At 36.6% G+C, this 23652-nt stretch overlaps 1 protein-coding gene across 1 annotated transcript in view; it reads right to left on the bottom strand.

Annotated features, from left to right (window-relative positions):
* Positions 1 to 5714: 5714 nt before the first annotated feature.
* luzp2 (leucine zipper protein 2) overlaps positions 5715 to 23652 on the bottom strand; it is a gene marked incomplete at its 5' end in the record, with an annotated part of 107486 nt that continues 89548 nt past the window's right edge. Inside the window, 3 exons of the mRNA XM_015384875.1 lie at positions 5715 to 6606; positions 17054 to 17128; positions 21351 to 21455. Of these exons, the coding sequence (XP_015240361.1) occupies positions 6502 to 6606; positions 17054 to 17128; positions 21351 to 21455 (285 nt within the window). The remainder of the gene's footprint in view (positions 6607 to 17053; positions 17129 to 21350; positions 21456 to 23652) is intronic.

The following is a 23652-nucleotide window of genomic DNA, read 5'->3' as shown; positions in this document are numbered from 1 at the left end:
TAAATGTACAAATTAGAAATTATTTTAGGTCTTTTACATATAAAGAAAAATCTGAATAAAAAAAAAGAGAAGAATGCTGAGAGTTAAATATAGGTCTCTGTTCCAAAGTAGAGTTTTTTAAAAGGCATTCAACATTTTTAAAAAACTAATTGATCCCTGGGAGTAAACAAAAAATGCCTATTTAGCACATGTTTTTATCATCATCGTGGGGAATAGATAAAGGAGAATTTAAAACCAAAAACAGAAAGAGAAAGTTCATGAGATTAAGTAAAACACACAATCAAAAGGCTCTAATAATATATAAAATATTTATAGGTGGGGAGGGATGGTAATGGTTCCCTTTGTTCTGGTGATGTTTTTTTTAGGATGGAAGAATGGGCTGACAGAACTTAATTTTTGTGACAACTTAGATACCATGAGTCAAAGTCAAAGTTATGCTGAGAAATGGTATCAGGTACTAAATACAAAGTTTTTCCTTGTATGGTGTCCTTGGTTCACTCTATAGCTGTCTCAAGGAGTTACATTTCTGAAATTAAGTATTCATATTATTTTGAATCACTGTTTTTCTATTGACTAAAAGCCACACAGGAATTCTGTGGAGTCTACCTGTTTATTCAATAAAAAGAAAAGTTGTTTGCAGAATTTATGTTAGCAATTCTCTCACACTGAAAGATTTTGAACCATAATCATTTCTCTACATTTACAAAACAAGCTGAAAAAAATAAAAATAAAGACTTGATCTTTTTGAGGATAGAACTCTTCATGCAGCTATACTCTGCACGAAGCCTAACTTTCCTTGAAAAGAACATTATAAACATAAACAGCAAGCAGTAAATGGAGATGGCTTAAAAACACCTCACTGTCACTTTGATCATATTCCAAGTATGTCCACTGCAGAGCAGGCTTGACCAAGATCCTGCTCTCCCATTGCTTTGGCTGCTGCTTGCTCTTTGCTTATGTGGCAGAGTTTGAAAGATATGCTGCGGGTCTTTAAATCCTGGCGACAGGCTCCTTTGTTTCTTCTCAGCATGATGCCTAACCAACTTGGCAAAAGCTCTCAAGCTAGGAAAAAATTTGGATTATAGTTCTCAAAATAGAGTGCAGCACCTGTCAGGTAATATTTATCTATATGGGCACTCTACAATCAGGAACAGTACACAAATATCATAAAAAGAAATACCAAAAATGCAAAGCTTTGGAGCAGAAGTCTTGTAATCACAGAAGGATGCAGAGTTTTTTTTTCTTTATTCTCTACAATGAAAAGAAGACAACAGTTATCTCTGTCTGGATGGTAAATTCAGACAGAGTTGAATTTGATTTCATGAGGTTAGGCTGTAACTTATTCCCTTTACTCAATTTTTACAAGTGAACTTCTTTGAAATTGTACTGCTTTTTACTGATTGTTAGTGATATTCAAAAAATAATTACTGTGCAGTTATTCAATACGTTCATACAAACAAAAACTGAATTTTTAGCTATTCTAATACAATAGATCTGGTTACATCTTGCCCTAGGTTATGTCTTCTTGCAAATCCAATTCTATTTCTAAATCAATGGCACACTTAGGAATCTGTTTGGCAATTATTTAACTTTTTCTAAATCAGTCTGCAACTGTTGCGTTTTTTCCTTTAAAAAAGTGTATACTTATGTTGTATTTATTGAGGGTAATACTTGTTTTTTTTTCACTTGATTGCAATTAATAAGTAAAACTAAACTATACTAAATTTAAGGTATGGTAATACATTGTTTTTTTTTAATGAATTCTTTTCTTTTAATCAATTCATTGTTTAGGCATTTTCTTTGAAACTTGTAAAATATTTTAATACATTCTGAAAAAAATCAAATGTGATCAGTAATATATGTGAGAAAATCAGGTCGCTTTTAATAATGAAATATAAAACAAAAAAGATGCTTGAAAAGATACATTATAAACCATTTTAAAAGTTGCCTTAAGGAAGGCATGGCAAGGTAAGTTCATTTATATGGCACAGTTCATTAAAAAGACATTTCAAATTGCTTTATATGATATTCACAACGAAAAAAAGGAAAATAAAAACAGAAATAAGCAAGTGAAGATGGAAAAAAAAATAAAATAAAAATTGAACTTTTGTCGCTGGACACCAAAGCGTCAACTAATCAGAAAAGTTAATCCATGTGTTTTTCTAGGTAACCGCTACATGCTGTTATTGTTTCTACAAAGCTGTCTGCATATGAAAAAATAAATAAATATCAAGGGATAAAACTCCTAAGGTTTAAAAAAAAAAAAAAGATGGAGGAATGGATTGTTATGCAGGCTCCAATGAAAAGAGTGAGCTCTGATCATTATTAAATTGCATTAAAATATTTTTTTTATGAACTATGGTGTAACAGTTTATAAATACCCAAATTTGGTAAAAATGTTAAAACCTGCTGATGAAAAATATTCAATTGTATATTCTGCTACTTGCAGTTTTTACCACAAACCTAAAAATTCTTTATACACTTCCAGCCGCCGAATGACAGATGGAAATCCAACACAAGATGCGCACAAAGTACAGAGCTTTCAGCGCGGATTTCCAGCGTTGCCAGTTGGTGGTAAGCTGGAGGTCAGGTGCTCAGAACAAGGACAACATTTTTTTGTAGGATCATAAGCCTGATGAACTGACTGCACAGATGAGAGTGGAGGTGGACTTTCTTCTTTAAAAAACTTGCCAAACAATTTTTTAAACTCATAAATTAAATAAAGCCAAGCTGCTCTCTATACTATCTTGAAGCTACAGAACAGATCAGATAAACAACCAGAGCACCGAGCATCCAGGGCGTCTAAGTGTTAAAGCAACTTGACCACAGTTTGATCCAGTGTCTGACCTAGCGTCAAAATTTCTGCCTTTAGGCGCTTTTGATGCTTAAAACACCTTTGGTGTGAACACAGCATAACAGAAGGGTTTTAAAGTTCAATCTTTGAGCTACAGGTAGCCAGTGTTAGGTCCTCATAATCAGGCTGATGTGTTCTACTTTCTTAGTTGTAGTGAGAACACAGGCAGTAGCGGTTTGAAGCAGCTACAGCCGTCTGATGGACTTCTTAGATATTAGTCATTTGATGCTTGAAATGTTCTTCAGGACACAAAAGGGTAACTTAGTAACTGCCTTTATGTGCCTCTGAAGGTTCAAGTCTAAATCCCACAAAAAAAAAAAAATATATATATATTTATATATATATATATATATATATATATAATATATAAATATTTTTTGTAATCTTTTTTCGACAGTAGGCTGACAGGAAAGAGGTTATAAGAGGGGGGTCGGATTCGAACCCGGATCGGCCACGTTGAGTACTAAGGCCTCCATACATGAGTGGTGCACGCTAACCAATGGGCCACCTGCACACCCCCAGCTGAAACGGCCTCTACGAGGCGCATGTTAGAGGTGGGCGTTACCGGGAATTTGTAATCGATGCGATACCAATTAAACACATGTCAGTATCGCCGATATTGATACGATACCGATACTTTTTTACATTTAAGCTTTATGGATCTGTTGACCTTTCAGTGTTTCTGTGATTTTTATTTTATTATTACCAATGAATAATAAAAGAATTAAAAAATGTTCTGTTCATAGTATAGCTCATATTATATCTTTCAGTCATTCTTTGCATTATGTGCATTTGTCTGTTGCTTTAATTCTATAAATTTCCACATTGTGGGATAAATAAAGGATTAGCCCACTTAGATAACATGTTTTAATTGGATAAATGTACTGGGTTCTTTCAAGGGCTTAATTAATTAATTACACTTTCTGAGTGGGCTACAGTAACATATGATATCGACTTTGAAAGTTAATTTGAAGGTGATCACTCTTATCTACCTGGATATTCTCTGGAGGTCTGAAAAGCCTCTGTCAGTGACGTCTGTCTGAGGTTTGAGGGTCTATTGGGGCAATGAGTGAAGTTTCTGTAGCTTGACGTTTTCTTGCTCATGTTGGGTTTTCATGTGCTTATATAAATTGGTTGTGTTTCCAATGCATTTAACCGACTTTTTACAAACCATACAGCTTCTTTCCCTCTTCTCCATGTTTATCTGCTCCCCTGAGGAGCATTGCAGTTGTATATGTGTCTGATGGAGAGAGAGCTGAATTGGCGGGGCAGGCTGAGCCTGCAACAAGACGGGAGGGGGAGCAGCAAAATGCTGTAATACAGACGGAAAGACAGGTGAATCTGCTGTAGTTAGTGCATGCGGGAGAGGATAAAAAGTATCAATCTTGTAAAACAAATATTGTTCAATATCAATACCAAAGTTGGTATCGATAGTATCGATCCGCCCACCTCTAGTGCATGTGTCTTTGTTTCCCGTACACATCGGCTGCCAAAGTAGCTGGTGTGCTTGATCCGCTCATCTGAAATCGTAAGTGCCTTTTGGGCCATCTGTGGAAGGGATTGTGGTTGGGCTTTGGTGCCACTTGCCGTGTGTTTCTGCAGCATTGCTCTGCTGCTGTTGGCGGCTGCAGCTGGAGGGTGTTGCGGCTTCCATCTAGTCCTCACCTGCTGGTCTGCTTTCTTCCTGGTAAGGCTGTATTTCCACTCCTGGGGTTGTCTAGGAGCTGCAGCGCTTTGGACACTGCTGTCTTGTTTTGACTGTGTTTGTTTGGGCTGCTCTCAACAAAACCTGCTGCTGATTGGACAGGCAGGGCAGGAGTGAGCAGGGCATGACTCCTCTGGCCCCATTGAAAGGCATATGAAATTGGACAATGACAATTTGTTCCCCTCTTTGAAGTGCTTGCTGTTTTTTCTGTTTGTTTGCTTATTATTGAAAATACTAATGTGTTTGCTTTTGTTTTGATTTACTAATTTGTTTCCTTTTGCATTGCAAGTTTTGTTTGTTCAATTATTTTTGATATAACTTAAATTCCCCTTATTTCCTATGATCCCTTTTCTTTCCAGGTACCGAATAGTAGGCCTGAGGCCATGTTCTAACACAAAGAAATATTTTAAAGAGATTGTTTAATAAAATATTGTGGACTATTCTGTGTTCTGGTGCATCTTGTTTAAAAGGGTCCCCTGTTTGCGAGTCAAATTAGCATAATGTAAACCAAATAATTAAGTTGGGAATATGTGTATCTATGTGTGGCTGTATTGAAGTCCCAAAGTTATTTGTTGAAGTTCTAAACATTCGGCCTCAGAAGGTCTGCTCTTGGAAGGTCTTTGTTTCAAATGAACTATTCTTCACTATAGTAAATGGCAAAAAGGAATTTAATATTTCTCATACCATTTTCTTGAAATGCTTAGAAAAAAATTTAAATGGTGTCCTATTTTGTAAAACGTGTTAATAATTCCTTTGTTGAACGCAACATTTAACCACAGAAAGCTCTGGGATTTGTTACCAGATGGATACATTTTGGTTTAAGATTATGCAATTGCAACTAAAGATTAACTTATTTAATTTCTAAACATTTTTACTAACTGTAAACAACTTATTCTTAAATTATGTTCAACTTTATCATTTTTCCATGACTTTGTCAGGACTATGACTTTGCATTTCTGTCAAAAGGTACCTCTGAATGCTACGCAGATGGATCATTATCTTTTGAGAGAAGCAGCGACACTTCCATTACAAGCACTCTAGTTGCCTGCAGATATGTGTGATGTGTGACAAGCTGTTAGTATTCAGGGGTTGCAAAACCTGAGTCGGGATTCTTCTCTCAGATCACAAACACGCTCACTCATTTTCTTTCCCACAAATCACCGTTTATTCTTCACACATTTACTGAAAATTACAGTTTATTTAAAGGACACAGGGAGGTCAGATAACATAGATACATGTAGCTAGAAGTTACTACTCAGTGCATGGCACATTCTCAGGGAGACGACCCATTGTGAGTCTTTGGCTCTTTGCCTCAGGAGTGTTAAAGGCAGAGAGAGTGCTGAATATTAAATGTTGAACAGTTGGCCAGCCAACTTGAGCCTTTATATTTCAAAATGTGGAGTAAATTAACCTTGCTACAATGAGTGACAAACAATAGTCTAAGTTGGGTAGTAGTAGTGATAGTAGTAGTAGTAGTAGTAATAATAGGAGTACTTTTTTTGTCAATTGATATACTTATCACAGGAAACAGTGTCAGACCTCACCAGTGCAAAGGGTATTTCTAGAAAGATCACACATTTAGAAAGCAGTGTCCTCACTTATAATAAAACTCAGATAATAAAACAACAAATGAACAATCATGAAACAAGTTACGAGCGCCATTGCTAGCTTCCAAAAGAATATCTAAATGCATGCCATTTTACCATGAAGGTTGTCAGACAACAGTTTGAATTTTGTTGAAAGTTCCAGTTTCTCAGTGCTGATGTGCATATGTCTCGCTGTTTGTGGTTGTGTCTGTGTGTTTATGTGTGTGTTTTAAAAAGTGAGCGTGTAAGTCGAAGAATGTTGGCGCATGTTTTTTCCTTGTAACAGTGCGCAAGTGTGTGCTCTTAGAAAGATCCTCCAGGCGACGCGGGCTGCTCCGCTATGACATGCCGTCTGTTCACTTGTATTCGTGGGGCTTTGTCTTTTTGCTGTTCTCTCCGTCTGCATTCTTGCTGTTGTGTGACAGCTTTTTGTCAGATTGTCCACTCTGCACGTGGCCCTGCTGGTGTTGAATTAAAAAAAAAGATTTACATTAGAAAGGCAGAAACAGTTCACTGTTTTTAAATTAATTGTGCCTGTAAGTCAATAGGAAGGAAGTAGACAATTTTGCTTTTAAGTAAAACATAGACAAAAGATAATAAATAAACCAAAAAGTAAATTTCAACTGATATCCATTAATCGTTGTTATATACTTAAAAAATAACATTACTAATTGTGATTAGGAAGTTTCTTTTGGGATACTGTAACTTAGTTGGTGAAGCCAAATCAAGATGGTGCTTCAAACGACTACTCAGCCCTATATCAACTTTTTTTTGCTGACAAAGGCAAGGCACATTTATCTATATAGCATAAATCAGTACAACAACAACTTAAAGTGTTTTAAAAATAATTGAAGTTTTTTATTGATCTCACATTGGAGAGGTGTTAAGTAACGAAGTACAAATACTTAGTCACTGTACTTAAGTACACTTTTTAGGTATCTATATTTTACTTCATTACTTATTTGTTTTCCAACTTCCGCATTCTACTCATTACATTTTCACACAAGTATCTGTAATTTCTATTCCTTATATTTTCAAAACAAACGTTACTCGTTACTCTTGGCTTCGGTTTAATGTTTATAAATATTTATTTCACATAATGTGCGCCGTCCAATGCAGATCATTGGCACCATCCACCATCTAGTGAAAAATAGTGTAATTGGATGAGTCATATAACGCAAAAACTAATTGGTTAGCTAAAGGAAATGATCAGAAACAAGCAGGTGTTCTTCAAACTGCAACGTGAATTGTCAATGCCATGCTACAATGTCGGATTCAGAAAAAGATGTCGAAATGTCTGAAGGGTCGGACACAGGCAAGAGCGTATCGGTAGACGGAGACCAACAAGAGCTCCCTCATCCTTGGCCCTATCTCAAAGAATTTTTCAAAATTGTCAAAGAATGTAGCTTTAAGTTCATCTAGTGGCATCTGGCTGTTTTTTTTCAAAGGTTACTTAATATTTTTATACTTTAAGTAGTTTTTGGAGCACATACTTTTTCACTTTTACTAAAGAGGTCAAGTTGATACTTCAACTTTTACCAGAGTGTTTTTTAACTGCTGTATCTATACTTCGACTTAAGTAACAAATGTGTGTACTTTTGACACCAGTGCCCTCTAGCGGCACCTGGGGAGCAGTGTGGGGTTAAGGGTCTTGCTCAGAGACCCAGAGTGGCTATCTGTGGGATTGGGGCTCAAACTCAGAACCTCATGATTCCAAGCTCTGTGCCCCAACCAATAGGCCTCCCCTCCTCACTTACATTAATTAAAAAATGAAATAGAAAGTCATATAAAAGCATAATAAAAGCAAGTAAAGATAACAACATGATAAACACAGGTACTAAACCAAATAAAACAGTTGGACCACAAATTTCAACTAATAATTCCTTAGTTAAAGTTTAACTGGGAGGTGGACACACTGAAACGACCTTTCAAAACACATCTGTATATATTTAGGTGCTGATATATATACTAGCAGAGGGATTTAACTTCTATTATCTAAGCTGTGGGGAGCCAGTGTAAGGGCTTCAGCAATGGGCTGGTATGCTCTTTTTCAGCAGCGATTTGGATCAGCTGCAGCTGTCTGATGAACCTTTTAGGCAAACCTATGAAGACACTGTTGCAGTTATCAATTCTGCTAAAGAGAAATACATGCATGTGTTTTTTATAGATCACATTTGGACACCACCCCTTTTATCCCGGAAATTTTCTTTAGGTTTTAAAAAGCTGATTTAGTTACTGACTTGATGTGCCTCTGAAGGTTCAGGTCTGAGTCAATCATGACACCAAGATTTATAACAACATAGAAATAAATAGTGGCGAAGAAATAACTAGGGTAAAAAAATACAAAGGAAGAATAACACAGACAAAAATTTTATAACATGCACATAAATAAATACTTAAAAATATAAGTAATAAAAAAATAAAGTTCAAGATTATAAAGGACAAAAAAAATAAATAAGGTAAATATTACAAAGGCAAATAAATGAAGAAGCTAATTAAAAGAGTTATATACATTTATGTCTCACTGTATAATTTAATTTCTACTTACATTTATTTGTTTATTGTATTTTTGGTGGCAATTAATTGTATGCTTATTTATCTATTGAGCATTTATTTATTTCTGCCTTAATTTAATATATGGCAGAGTCAGTCCTCCATAGTATAGTGCTGACTTGTAGTTTACTCAGTGGCCTTGACATCTTCCACTAGTAGGTTCCAAATGGTTATTGCTGTTCCTCTATATCAAAAGATATTCCTTAAAAGAAGGGTGGAAGGAAAAAGTGTGATATAGTAGAGAGACAGAATCCAATCTGTTTGGTGTTTAGTTTCTAGAACCAGTCATGACTGGTTGAACATGCATCAACCAGCGAACATTAAAGCACTGCATGCCTCCACTTTAAGGCAAGCTTTATGGAGTTCCTGATTTCCTTTTACAGCAGGACAAAGGTACCTTTGCACATCACTAAAAGTGCTACAGCCTGCTTTAATGAACAGTTTCTCTGTGCCACCTCACTCAGAAAGCTGACCTTAGCTGCATAGACAATCTGTGAGGTATTGTGAGAACAAAGATTAGAAACCAAGCACAACAATGCAGGTAAGCTGTTAAACACAGGGCTTCAGGAGTTAATTAAGAGAATCCAGTAAAGAGTAACTGCAAAGGAGGAGTATATATGACAGACAGAACAATGAATGAGTAATCAACTGATTGGGAGCAGGTGTGGACAGAAGGATCTAGAAAAGAGCAAGGGGAAAGGAGACTGGCACAAGGGGGCAACAGATGGTAACCAAGAAAAATAACGGCACTTAAATATAACTAGAAAAAGAGCTTAGATGACACTAAATGGAAATGAAACTAATGACTTAGAAAACACGGAAGAACATAAATCAAATATTAACTGAAAACCAAACAAAAAACTTGAAAAGAACCCAAAATCCAAATCAACATATCATGACAATAACCTGGACTCCTTCACATGGCAACAGTAGTAAAGGATGATGTAACACGGCTTTGATGCAGTGCTGTAATGGAAGCGAGGAAAGTCCTAACAAAGTATTAATTTTTTATATTGTACAGTACAAAGAAGTGCTGTTCAGTAGGTGAACATTTCCTTTAAAAACATGTTTGTTTTAATTGGTATTACATTAATATTTTCTTGGAAGAAAATTTTTGAGTTTTTAATAACAGATTTTCAAAAATCAACATTAATAAGCTTGAAATTTCAATTACTGCTTTTATTGATGCAATATATTTGAGTCTCACATTCTGAATATAAGAGATATAATATGTATATGATTGTTTCTTTGTGGGCATGGGACTTTATTCTTCTTACCTAATGTAAATCATAGCATGGATATTTAGATATGCATTATTTCTTTCTTTTTACTTTATTTATTAGGTCATATTAGCATTTAAAATAAATTTCAAACTGAAAAAGAAAACACATTTTTTTCAATATAGTTTTAGGCATTTTGGTCGGTAAATCTATTGTAGTATACATTTTTAGATCTTAAGTTTATAGGCAGCAAATATGCAGTGATATCTCTCAACAGCTTCACATTGAGGTCAGCAGTTTTGTTTCCTTTTTGGTAAATGGCTCCTTTGGATAAATAACAGTTTGTACTTTGCTGTGTACAGTACTATGGATGGTGAGAAGTGTTTCACACATAAATTATTGATCTGGAAACTCTAGCTGCTCTTTTTTTTTCTTTTTGCTCTCTGTAGTATGTGTCTGAAATGCTGTGCACACAATTTAACCATCACATCCTCTTAGCTTACAATGGAGAACTTCCAAGCTGATGATATGTGACGGCGTGTGGTCTTCCTGTTACAGTTGTTTTCACCCTGTGTCTTATAAAATTTATGAAGGCTTACAGAAAATCGTGTTAATTCTGTTGCAGGATTTTAATCAAAACCCACTGCAAAGCTACTACAGATGTTGTTGCAGAAGTAAATTGAACTTACTAAAGTTCCTTATTCATAGCAGAGTAAATCGTTTTCAAATGGAAAAATCCAAAACGAAAAAGGTTGCCCTTGTATTACGATCTGAAATAATCTTTTTCTCTTATTTGTGCGCTTACAATTCAACGACAAAATTACTCGGAATTCTTATTAATTTTCCCTTTTTGATTTGAGGTCAGAATCCAGAGCAGCTTTTCCTGCCTTTTCAATAATTGAAGTCAAACTTGGCAAGGACATTTTAAAGAGCTGAAAACAGTGTATAAAAAAACAATTCTTCAAGCATATGTTTATTGCTTGCAAATGTCACTTAAGAAAATGCCTTAAGGCTTTCTGACTGCTAAGAAGCTGTTATATACGACCCTGTTTGTCACTACGCGATTGTTTGTCCACAAGAAAAATGGAGCAGAAAATGCAAATGAACAGTGATTTTAATCCAGTTCTTGTCAGAGCAACATGAAAATTTCTTTTTCATCTACTACAATAATGTAGTAAATGTAAATGTAGATCACCAGTAAATACTTGATAATGAATAGCAAAGCTCCTTTCTGATGAAAAAATAAATAAATAAGAGGTTAAGAGGTTCTAATCTAAAAGCATATTTTGTGAATTCTTGACAGCAAAAGCTGCATTTTTTTATACAGTAAGTCTCTTACATCTACAGGGTAACTCCCCCAGGAACATTTAAATGTCTGTTATAGAGAGCAATTTCTATTTATTCATGCATTGTTTTGCTGTTTTTAACAAATCCTAAAACATTTCAAAGAGAAGCTAAGTACTCATTATTTTTTTCCTTCACTATTTGGGCCATATTTATCATCTGTGTACTCATTTTAAAAGCAAAGACCATTCCTTAGAGATTATAGTTTTATTTTTGGACCTATTCAAACCGCTGATTCTAACTGATATTGTGCGGCTACATAAAAGCCCTAATACAATTCCATAGATTGTGCCTCGCAAAAGTGTTTATCATAGGATCTACAACCTTACATTTATTTTTATTACACTGTGCAATAGATCAACAAAAAGTAACATATTAAAGGGGTGTGTGAAGGAGAAATTTTATTTTTTTTTTTTTCCCTTTTCTTTTTCCAAATTATTAAAAAAAAAACTGTGAAAGTATGACTTGTATTTTCCTTCTGACACATGAATACATTTTTTAAAACTGCTGCAAATATAGCTGTATGGTATATCTTTAAAATATTTCTCCTGCAGTTTTGCACAAGTGGGTTCTTATTTTGTCAGACACATAAATCTAAATGGCCCATTCTAATATATTTAGATTATTTGATCTGAACCAATCTATTGCATCTTTACAATATAGATGCCAATGCTCCTGTTTAAGATTGTTACCCAGCCGGAAAGTGAACCTCAATCCTACACTATCCTAACAGTGAAAAAAAAAGAAAAGGTATTATGTGTTGGTATATCTGTGGCTGCATGCTTATCAGCTGTCAAAGGTGTAGTGGAGGATGTTCTATTTCCGGGTGGATCATCAGAATAAGTCTTCCTCCTGTCAATTGTTCTGGTGATACAGTATGTTTACATAAGGCCATCCCACGTGCTTGTCCCCATTTTCACTTAGCGATGATGATTCTGACATGGTGGAAAAGTAGCAAATTTTCTTTTGGAAAGTACGCTTGTATGAGCAATGCAAACAGCAACTTTTAAACAGAGTGTGCACAAGGAGACTTGGGCTTTTGCATGCTCTCTCTCACGTGTTTAATAGGCGTCCCCTCTCTGGAGCAGGTGCATGGTTGTGCATCTGCATTTTTTTTTAAAGTGGAGAGAGCGGGTCTTTTCAAATATTCGTGAAAATCCTCTACTATTCCTTTAACATCCACCTAGTTTAAGTAATCCTCACATTTTTTTGCATACACAAAGAGAAATTCAAATAACTAAAAAACTGCAAGGCCAAATTATAAGTGTGATACATCCTTTGAAAGATTCTAGTTCCTGAAAATAGAAATAATTAAGGTATAACTAAACTGCAGCTTAAACTGCATCAGCTAAAACATGATATATCAGCTTTTTTATTTCTTCTTGAAAAAATTTAAGCCTGTTTTGAATAGAATTGAAAATACAGGGTGATGTTCTACCTGCTGGGTATTGCTGCCTGACGTACCTCCACCAGTACCTTGAACAACTGTGCCTTGTAAGCCCTGGTCATCAGCAGGGGACCACCAGTCATGGATGTTTCGCTCCTTTAACCCGAGTACATCTCGTGGTGGAGGAGCGATGGCAGGGATCTCCCCCTGCCACCCCCTGCTGATGCCCTAGGTGTTAGGTCCCCACCCCATATCTCTTCTTCTTAGCAAAAGCCAAAAACTGCCCTTCTCTGCCTATTCCCTGATTGCTTTAAGATGTCCAGCTCCAGTGCATACGAGGTTGCCGAGCAGGCGGACTAATGAGGACCCGACAATCCCCTACAGCCCACCTCGATGAGGCATGTGATGGCTTTCCAGTGCTCTCTGCACTCGGCTGCCCGATCTGAATAAGTGCCATGCTTGCGCTGATTGGCTGCCTCCATGCCCTGCTCCCACGGGACAGTGAGCTCCACCAGGAGGATGGTATTGTGTGGAACTGACCACAAGATCCGGTATGGCCACAGTGATGTCTCTACAACCTCCCTGGGAAACTGAAGCTGTCTCCCCTCGAGCCTCATGGAACACTCACCACCAGGTGAAAGGAGGCTTGATGGTAATGAGCGGTGGGCAGGTTTGGGGTTGTCCCCAGCTCTTGCGAAGAGGATGCCTCTGCAACCTCTGCAGGCTTCATCAACACGAAGTTGTGCTTCCACCTGTACCGACCTTGGGAGAGTGGAATCTTATAGCCAGACAATATGTACTAGAGGCTTGCATTGATATTATTGCAAAGAGAGGAGCTCTTTTTTATTACCGAACCATTGCTGGAGGTTGCATGAAATGGCAGGTTGTCATAGGTGGCTCTGATCAAGAAGCTGAGTCTGGCTTGGGGAATTTTCCACAGATCAGACCATGACATGGGTCTGTCTGAGATGCCCTCCCATGACAACAAGCCTCCCTGTCTGCCCCGGGTAGACAGCTGTGACATGGAGATGATCCAGTTCTGTCCTGGCCACTTCTGCCACCACCATATCTCGCCTTTCCCCAAACCTGCACGACCCAGAACACTGCCCACCACCTTGCAATGTTTTAGCCTGCTGAATGCCAAGTTGACCTCGTGCTAGGCTTTCCACTTCCTCCCTGTTTATACATGGGAGCCAGCTGTTCTCACCAGTTGGTTGGTGGATTCCCTCAGCTCCAGTACCAATCAGGCCTTCTCCTGCCTGTATCCCTGGCTGATAGACTGCAGTGGCAGCCACTTCGTGATGAGTAAGTTGGCCAGCTTGTCCAAAGACATGCTTGATAGCAGGCATGTGTCATCATATAACTTTTTTTTGTGTCATGTCAACCACAACTGCAGAGAATGTCAGACCTTTAGGTAAAACAGTGTCAGAGCTTTAGGACTTTTAACTTCTTCTGTCACAAACATCTCCATATCTCTCCAAATGCCCTGAATTAATGCTATATTGTGTCAATAGCTTGTACACAAAATTTTAACTCATGAAATCACACTGAAGCATATTTTTCAAATTTTCTAACATTTCCATCAAATAATCTAATGGCGCACAAGGATCCAGTCTCTCCTGCATGCTGTTACCAAAGTCTGTTTTATCAGATCTGCATTATTCAAATTAGCCATGCATACCATAGTTTAAAAGCTAATATCATTGGCTACAAAGCCAATTATGTGAGGTCTAAACCAATAGCAGACTTTATGAGGCATATGACTGATAGGGAGGACTGGTTAAATATCAAGAGCTGCCCTGGAGTCAAATCTAAACAGTAATAGATGTGGATACTTTTGCTTTGTAGGCTGGAAAATAATAAAAATGAACATCAAACGGAAATGCTTGGGTAAGCTGGTGTTATTAGCAAGACAGTTAGCTTCAACTCGGAGGGTCAGATATTTCTGATGATTGAAAACTGACTTTATGTGGCCATTTTCTCATCATAGACTGTTTTTATTACAAATACAAATACTTTTAATCTTTTGACCCTTATGGAAATGGAACAATCTATGGCCTCAGGACGTCTTTGAAGGTAAAAAGTAGAAAATTCAGTTTAAAAAGGATGATTTAAAACGCTGCTATATCTTTACTAATTGTGCTTTGTTGTTTTTGGTGTCCATAAAAGGAACCTAGCAGTTAGATTGTCCAGAATCTAAGCTTTCTAATGATGTATAGCATGTCTTCATTGGTTAAAATGTAAACATTGTTTATAGTCATGCGTACTGCTGTGTTTAATGGGAATAGAAATCTAATGTAGGTCGCTTCTGTTCTGTCAGATAAGCATACGTCATCAGACAAGCATACCCATAATAATACGCATGCGCGTGCATGCACAAAGGGACCTTTAAACTAGTTCTGTTAAATTTGCAGATCAGGCTGTAAAGATCAGCATACACTTAACAGTTGTATGACAATCTGGCAGGTTAGCTGCTACGTCAGGGTGTGAAGTACCAAACAAAAAAAGCAAAGCTGTCCGTGTTTAAAGCAATTAAGATTTAAATTCTGTTGACCTCGGACTAAAACTTTTTGTTTATTACATCACACATAAATAAACTAACCAACTTGACTTTTGGTCTGCTTTTCTGGTAAGATTGTTTGTTTACCTTCAGCTACACCTTTTTGTGTATTATATCAAGCGTAAAAAAAGTAGACTTTCTTCCACTTATGTCAGACATATGGGTATGCAAATCTGACATCTTGCGCATGCCTATTGACTATGAGTATGCTGGTCTGACGGGGTATGCTGATCTTACAGAACATCGGCTACCCGGTGGATTTTAAGAGGACAATTTCATACCTATATCTGACATTGCTTAGTCTTGCATTCTTATAAAATATTAAACTCTCAAATGAGCATCTTGCATTTGCTGAGAAATATGCCTCACTTCAAAATAATGAAGGTATCCTATTGCTTAAGAGATATGCTTCTGTATCCTTACTAGGAAAGCTGGAGAGTAAAACTTTTTTTAGAGTGAAAAAAAAAGTTTTGGGAGATTTATGGATCTTATATCTAAAATTTCTATTAGTTTTCTCAAGTTTTGATACACCTAAGTCATTTCTCCATTGATCGCTTCTTAAAGAACATCTTCATATAAAGCTAGAACTACTCAGGTTTTCAGTCTCATAAACCGAACATGAAAACACATAATGAAGGTAGACTGATAGAAACAGGGAGAGGCTTAATCTAGATTGATCCCCTGGGACCGGAATGCAAATTACGACTAATCACATTGTTTACTACACCCTGAATGGCAAAGAGCTGTGAATGAGGGGTGCTGGGAAAAAGCTGCTTGTAAGCTTGGTTTCGTAAGCCAATTAAAAAAATAAATAAATCCCAGATACTAAAGACAACCCTGGAAAGAGAGGAAATACTGGCAAAGCTTTTAGATTTCACTTTTCGAGAAGAGTTAGAAAATCTGGTAAAATTATGTCATGAAAAACAGATTTTCTTTTCAAATAGTGTTTATGATTAATGCAGATTTCACAAGTTCATAAAACACTGAAATACTGTAAGTAAACTATATATTTTTAATTCTTCACAAGTAAATTATTACATCTGTTTCTGCACACTGACCAACAATCTCACTTTTGAAACAAAAAATAAATCCTATTGAAAAAAGAAATCTTTAAAAAAATACAATCTAACAGAGCCAAACATTGGATTCCGGTCTTAATGTTCCTACATTCTAGGACAGATATGGTGGTTCTAAATATGGACTTCTGCCACATGATTTGAAGACAGTTGCTGAGGCACAATGTATTGCACCACATTTAAAAAGAGATGAATTGTTTTGCTGTGCCATCTGGTGCCGTCGAACAGGTGTGACTCAGTTCAATAATAGATTGACTGAAGCAAATATTCATAGATCTTGACAGACTATTGAAAATCACACACCATAGGTGACATTGGCACATTTAGCATTTGATTTTGCTGGATATGTAAAGTTGTTAACTTTTTGAATATGGGTGTTGTCTTTTTTTTACATTATACTTTAATATCTTTTGCTCAGTGTTTGTGTGGAATTAAGTAGTTACTTAGTTAATGAAGTTTTTGATACCTTTATTGAATTATAGTTCTCTGAAATTGACTTTCCTTGCATTTTAAAGTTATCTCCTCCTCATGCCCTCTAAAGTTTGTGGTGTAAACACCCAATACACAGCCTAAATATGGTGAATATTGAACATAATATCCATAAATTACATTCTCTCCTCTCTAAACAGCAATCATCAGAAGTGCACCAAGTATTCAGTGATGCAGCAAATTAACCCACAGTGTAAAAAAAGTCTCTTTAATTACATTTAACCAAGTCTGAGTTCTTTATGGAAAGATTGGCTCAATATAAAATATAGTGAAGCATACCTGCTGAACGTCTGGTAGGTTTTTGCTCTCTGAAGCTGATCCGGCCGTCTGATTCTGAAAGCATTCAGCTGCGGTCTTTAGGAGGAGAACAAAAGCTTGTCAGTGCATTGCACAGATTCATTTTTCATCTTTTTTTTAGCCTGATTAACTCAGTTAACACTAATAGAATGAGTAAACGTGTATCAGTGAACCATTAGCACAGATTTGTTTGTCACCAGAAAGAACTTGTGATACAACAAAACAATGCAAATACAAATAAAAAAATAATATAAACTGATATAATATAAACAATATAAACCTTACTAAGTTTTCTCAATTGTAAATTTAGTAAGGTTTAAATATTTATTTACAGGGAAATTTGTTTTGTAATTATTATATTAATTTGATTTCTTGAATGATTTAATGATTTTTTTCTTGAATAATTTGTTTTCTTGAATGATTTAATAAAAATTGAGAGCTAACAAATTCATATTTCAAGAAAAAAAATAAAAATACAGACTCGGTTCTCAAAATAATGTATTATTGCACTATATTTTCCTGCATCTAAGCTTTTCATTCTCCTTGCTCAGTAGCAGAGGAAACAAACAGCAATCCTGCAGCACTTATATTTGAGTAGAGGGATCGTAATAAAAAGCTGAATCCCACAGATCCCCCTTCGACCACACATAGAAGTGGGAATTGCGGACAAATAGTTCAATCTTTGTTTCATCAGAACAGAGAATTTTGCCTCTCACAGTTTGAGGGGTTCAGCTAGCTGTGGCCAGACTCCCAGTGGTCTCTCAAGTCTCTTTTAGTGAGCAATGGCTTCTCCCAGGCCTCTCTAACACAAAAGCCAGACTGGGTAAAAAATGTATCAATGGCTACCGGTCTGTGAGGCTTACCCCTCTCCACATTGAATTTCAGTAATCGCTGGCAATAACTTGTAGAAAAACCTGAAAATATTTTGTCTAATTAACCTCTCTGAAAGGGTAAGCAGGTCTAGAAAATATGTTCTAAACCTCTTTTAATAATTAAATATATCACATTTTATATTTTTATTTTCTTCAGTCTTACCTGAACCCTCTCCACTATGTTACATATTAATACTTTCAGACCTTACAGATGGATTTTTGCTCTTTTTTTGTATCCAGTGAATTCAATTAAACACACAGACTCCTATCATGTTGCATAACAACTTCAAGGACTATCAACAAAGAACAGCCAGGCTTGTGTATTACGATTCAGGTTACAAAGAAAAATGTCTAGGTTATCAGAAAAAATCATGACTAAAGTTGGCTGAAAATATAATTATTGCCATACCAGGTTCAAAACAGACCATGGTATTGTTTTGAATAAGATTTATTTTTCCTTTTCTAGTGAAAAGTTAAACAAAGGTTTAAAGGCAGTAACAATATAAAAGCACCATAGCAGTACAGTCAGCCACATTATAAATCCCATGTCAATGGTAAAGGTATTCCTTTAGAGCTTTCTTCAAAGTGTTTTTTTATTTTCTGAAATTTCTCTGCTTCGGAAAGCTAGCTTGATTATGATGTTTCCGCTCTTTTTGTTTTCTAGGAGAACTTCATTTTTGCCATTGTACAATCAGAACTTCTTTTTTTCCAAAGCGTTTTGCCCATGGTTTTAGATATTATGCCACTGGAAGTACTTTTGCTGGTATTATTTCCTGTTTGGATATTTGTAATGTGTCACCCCATTAACTATAGCAAGTTGTTTTTTAAACCCAGTGTCAGCTCCTTAACATCTCTGAAGGTGAAAAAAACCCCTCAAAATACTTCTGCAAGAACTAGAGAATAGTTAAGAAGGATACCATGAGAAGAGCGGAGCAGGGGTAGAAGAGAAGAGAATAGAGGAGTAGAGCCGCAGGAAATGTAAGCCATCTCTTATCATAATGGGCAATGTGTGAACTTTAGGAAACAAGAACTCGAAGAAGAAGAACTCCAAGCAAGGATCCGGCCAGAATATCAGCAATGCAGCGTTATGTGTTTTACCATGTTCCTAAGGATTGTTTCTCTGACTAAGGAAATCTCTAGAGCAAGGGTCACCAACATGGTGCCTTCGGACACCAAGGGCCCTCAGGGGCCACATGGGGTGCCCACAGCATCTTCTGAAAACTACAGAACTCACCAGTAAGCAAAGACTGAAATTCAATTTTATTCTGTTGCTCTTCTTCTTCAAACATTCATAGAGCATTTCATCATTTTAACCATACAGAATATTAAAGCATCCAAAGTGATTTCAAAATGTCAATATGTTAAAGGAAATTACGAGTTAAAAGAAAAAAATATTTAAATGTTTATTATGTATGAAATATAGGTAAACGCCTGATCCCTCCAGTTCACAGGTCAGTATTAGTAGCCCTTCCCATGGTTCAGTAGGAATGAAAGTAGCCCTCAGTCTTAAAAACGTTGGTGACCCCTGCACTAGAGCCTCTGTAGATGATTTCACAAAAAAATGAAGAGCACTATAGATAACAGTGAGCATCCTCTTCAGAAGACTTTAACACCATCAGTGTCTTCAGTCAAAGGCTTCTCCAGATCAGATGAAAGACAAATCACTACTGCAGATCCTCCTTGCCCACAATTATCCACATCTACAACAGCTGGGAAAAAAGGCTGATGACTTACTTAAACATTTAATTTCCCTTTGGGATTAATAAGATATCTATGGCTTTACTTGAATTGATTGATTTTTTTGCCAAGGTCAAAAATAAGATCTTATATTCTAGTGCAGCTGCAGTCAGAAACTACAAAGAAGGCATCGGTGCAAAACCAGAACCCTTGGATGAACATGAGACAACCTCCCACGATATAAGCAAAAGAAAAAAAGGGTGCACCATGGCAGAGAATAAAATAATACGTAAAAGCAGAGCTGACTGTATACTGAAGATAACCTTTGATCTCTTTAGTTAAAGGACTATGAAAAAGAGCTGACTCTGTGTGTGCAACAAGCACACCTTCAAGTTAAGAGGAAAGCTGGGTAGGATCATTTAAAAAAAGTTGCCTGCTCTACAAAGGCAGCACTTACATAAAGAGGGAGCATATTTGTAAATTATTTATCTTCTCTTTAATGTAAAAAAGGGGCATTTTCCCACAATAAACTAAATCACTAGACGTTATAGTCGCAGACTTGGCCAGTAATGCTGCCTAATACTTTTAAAGCTAAAACTTCTGCATTTTTCCAATAACAAAAAAAAATGCTCTTAAGAAAAAAAAAAGAGTGCAATTATTATTATTATATTATTAGAGGAGGGCATCTGTTTTTTAAGCATTCATGTGTTATGAATTAATTTTATATGTGTTTAATATATTGTTTGTTTTATTTGCTTGAATAAATAAAAAACTACTCTCTTAACATCAGCTGTGCTGCTGCCATCAACATCCTTGTTTATAGATGTCGGAGATCAACCAGTTTTCCAGTGTAGTCCTGTTTCTCTGACTGTGACTTGCTGGATGTTTTCTCTTCGTCCTCTGACATGGGAGTTGGCTCGGAGCTTATCTGCCTTTCTCTGTGTTTCCTGGACGGGGCCGCCTTTTACAGTTGCTTTTTTCTATGTCTGCTTCTGTCTCCTTGAAGTCGGCCTCAGAAGATGGCCGCTCACACTGAGCCTGGTTCTGCTGGAGGTTTCTTCCTGTTAAAAGGGAGTTTTTCCTCTCCACTGTCGCTACAAGCATACTTAGTGTGAGGGATTGCATTGGAGTCAATGAGTCGATGCAATCAACTGGTTTTTAGATAGAAAACTTTGAGTCGATTTTACTGTATGATCTGGTGACCTGTAAAGTGCCTTGAGATGAAACGTGTTGTGAATTGGCGCTATAGAAATAAACTGAATTGAATTGAACATGTGAACTGCAGCAGCTCTAAGCAAAAAAAAAAAATAAAAATACTAGAACAAGATTTTTAAGATTCATAACATCATAGCTGCAAACATTTAATCTTTGTTTGAGAAATTCTTTGGTGATAAACATAAATCCATAAAAATTAAGATGGAATACATTTAGAGTTAAAACAAAACACAAACAGGGCTATAATCCTTCTAAACCCTATGAGAAGAAATTCAGGTAATGGTGTCTACTAAAGGATCAAAGGAAATTCTGAATGAACATCATCACTAAGGTAAAACTTGCTAAAATTATTACTTCAAATTAGTCAATTTATTAACCATAATGGAGGCACTTGAAGTAAATTGGTCAATCGGAGTTCTGACGAGGGAGCCTGAATTTCATGAAAAGATGGAGCTCATGAATACAAGCCCTGTGGCGACATAGGCCATTACCCATTAATTACTTCGAAAGCTCACCTTTTCCATCTGGCACTCTTTAACTTCGACACCCTCTCTCCTCATTTCAGTGATGTTCATTGGTGATTTACTGGAGTTCACAATTCTCTGAACTTTGGAGATATCCTGTAGAAAAAAAGAAGCCTTTAATTTTTGAAGTTAAAAAGGACTAATAAACTAAACAGCAATGAGGGAAAGTTTTTTTTTACTTGATGCGTTATCTACATATGCTCTCCATTTAAACTGAATTTTATCATTGGAATGTGTAATTTGGCGTGAATGTACAGTATAACTTGAATATATCAGATTAGAATACAAAAGGAATAGAGGGGGACTGAAATATTTCATTTCTTAGTTTGAGGGTTTCTTTTAATTTAGGTTTGAATATCTTCTTTTTGGGTCAACCTTCAAAAATTACCATGGAAGGGCACTGTAAAATAGGCTTCCTATTTGCTGCAAGAATGGAATCTCTCAGGAAAATGTCTCAAACGAGCTTCCACAGCAGCCAGGTCAGGAAGTTCAGCAGCTTTCTGATCTGGCTGCTGTGCTCTGTTCCCGCAGTAGGTTACTGGTGCAAGACCTTATTCTTCCTTATATGCAGTACCAAATGCTAGACATGTGTTCCAAAGTGAAATAGTCAAACAAAACATTTCAGCAAGGCCATGGGCATAGATGTACAATTGGGGTTTGCTCACAATTACATATTTCAACACATAGATGTGAACTTTGAGAAAACTTGTATTAGTATGTAGTACATAAAGTATTTAGTAAAAACCTTTTACTGAATACACCTTGAGCTAGAAAAAAAATGCCTAAAACTTTTATCCTAGTGTGTAAAAAAACTGGCCTCAATAACAGTTACACTTAGACCCAGGGAAGCTGAGAACACGGGAAGGTTCAACATTTAGTTGCTGCAGGACAAAGGAAAAACACAATCAAAGCAAAAAAAAAGAGAAAAATTCTCTGCTTCCGTATTTTCCAAATAGTTGTACATATTTCCCAATAAATTATAGATTTAGGGTAATAAAATTTATAACGGTTGTAAAATTATACTCTACATATTTTTTATAAATGAAAAAAATATTTTCTCAGTAATATTTATTACTGACTTTATTTTATTCATAGCATGGTGCCATGCTTATCAAATCCACAAAGCCAACAAATCCAGCCTTTTTTGTCCCCCTGATCTAAAGGAAACGTCCCGTCTATCCTTTGTGGACTACCTTATCCCATAATTCATTGTGGGTCGAAGCAAGCCGTGTCGGATCTGCTTGGGTCCTGCGCATGCCAGTGATGTTTCCCTACATGATTGGCTGAACATCGCCACATGATGTAAAACGTAGTGGTTGCCCAGACAATGATAATAACATCACGCAGCATTCATGTGCTAAGTCGGGAGCATCCGTAGCGTTAGCATGTCTAATGAGCAATGAAGTTTTACCTGATTGATAACAAAACTGAAAAAAAATGGTGAACAAAGTAAGTGTTAGACCAGGGGAGCCCAACTAGTCAATCGTGGGCGGAGTTTCAGTCGATCGAGTAGACCTATTTATGGCTATGACAAAAAAAATCAAATCATTGATCACGAGAGGCCAATGTGTATTTTCATAATAATAGAATGAAAAGTAAAAAGTATACAGGGAAACTTCTTTATGCATGCTGATTGCTGGGCATGGTTTGCCACGGTTGCTAGGTTGTTACCAGGGACTCTAAAGTGCGAAGAGGAATCTGAAGAGATAATGAGATAATGACATCTATCACAACTGATGTGGCTCTATCTATGGTTGGGTGCACTGCTGGATTTGTTGCTCTGTTCAAGCGGTCTGAAACTTTTCCAGATTTTTGGAGCTACCGCTGTATCATTCATCAACAACTGTGCTGCAATATTTTAAATATGAAGCCTGTTATGGACGATACGAGAAAAATCGCTTGCTCTGTTCGGGCCAGGAGTTTTCAGAGGCGTTTATTCCGTGCACAGCTCGAGGAGGCAGGTGCAGACCACACTGATCTGCTACTGCACACCAACGTCAGGTGGTTGAGCCGTGGCAGATTCTTCGAAAGATTTTTGGAACTTCTGCTGAAATTAAAGTTTTTTTGTGTTTTTATCTCTACTGGACTGTGTGTGCATCAATTGGTTTATTTAGATTTTTTGACTGCATAGCCTTTGTCTGGAGATCTTGACTGCTCTTTTCTGTAGTTTTGGTGAGTCTGATGAGTGAGTGAGAGTGAGAGATAGTGTGAAGTTCTTATGAGATTGTTACCGTATTTTCACGACTATAAGGCGCACTTAAACGTCTTTTTTTTCCCTCAAAATGTGCGGTGC

Source organism: Cyprinodon variegatus, unplaced genomic scaffold (genome assembly GCF_000732505.1).
Source record: "Cyprinodon variegatus isolate N-32 unplaced genomic scaffold, C_variegatus-1.0 Scaffold326, whole genome shotgun sequence".
NCBI classification, from domain to species: domain Eukaryota; kingdom Metazoa; phylum Chordata; class Actinopteri; order Cyprinodontiformes; family Cyprinodontidae; genus Cyprinodon; species Cyprinodon variegatus.
Note: the sequence above shows the minus strand (reverse complement) of the source record. Positions and strands in the feature narration are given on the sequence as shown.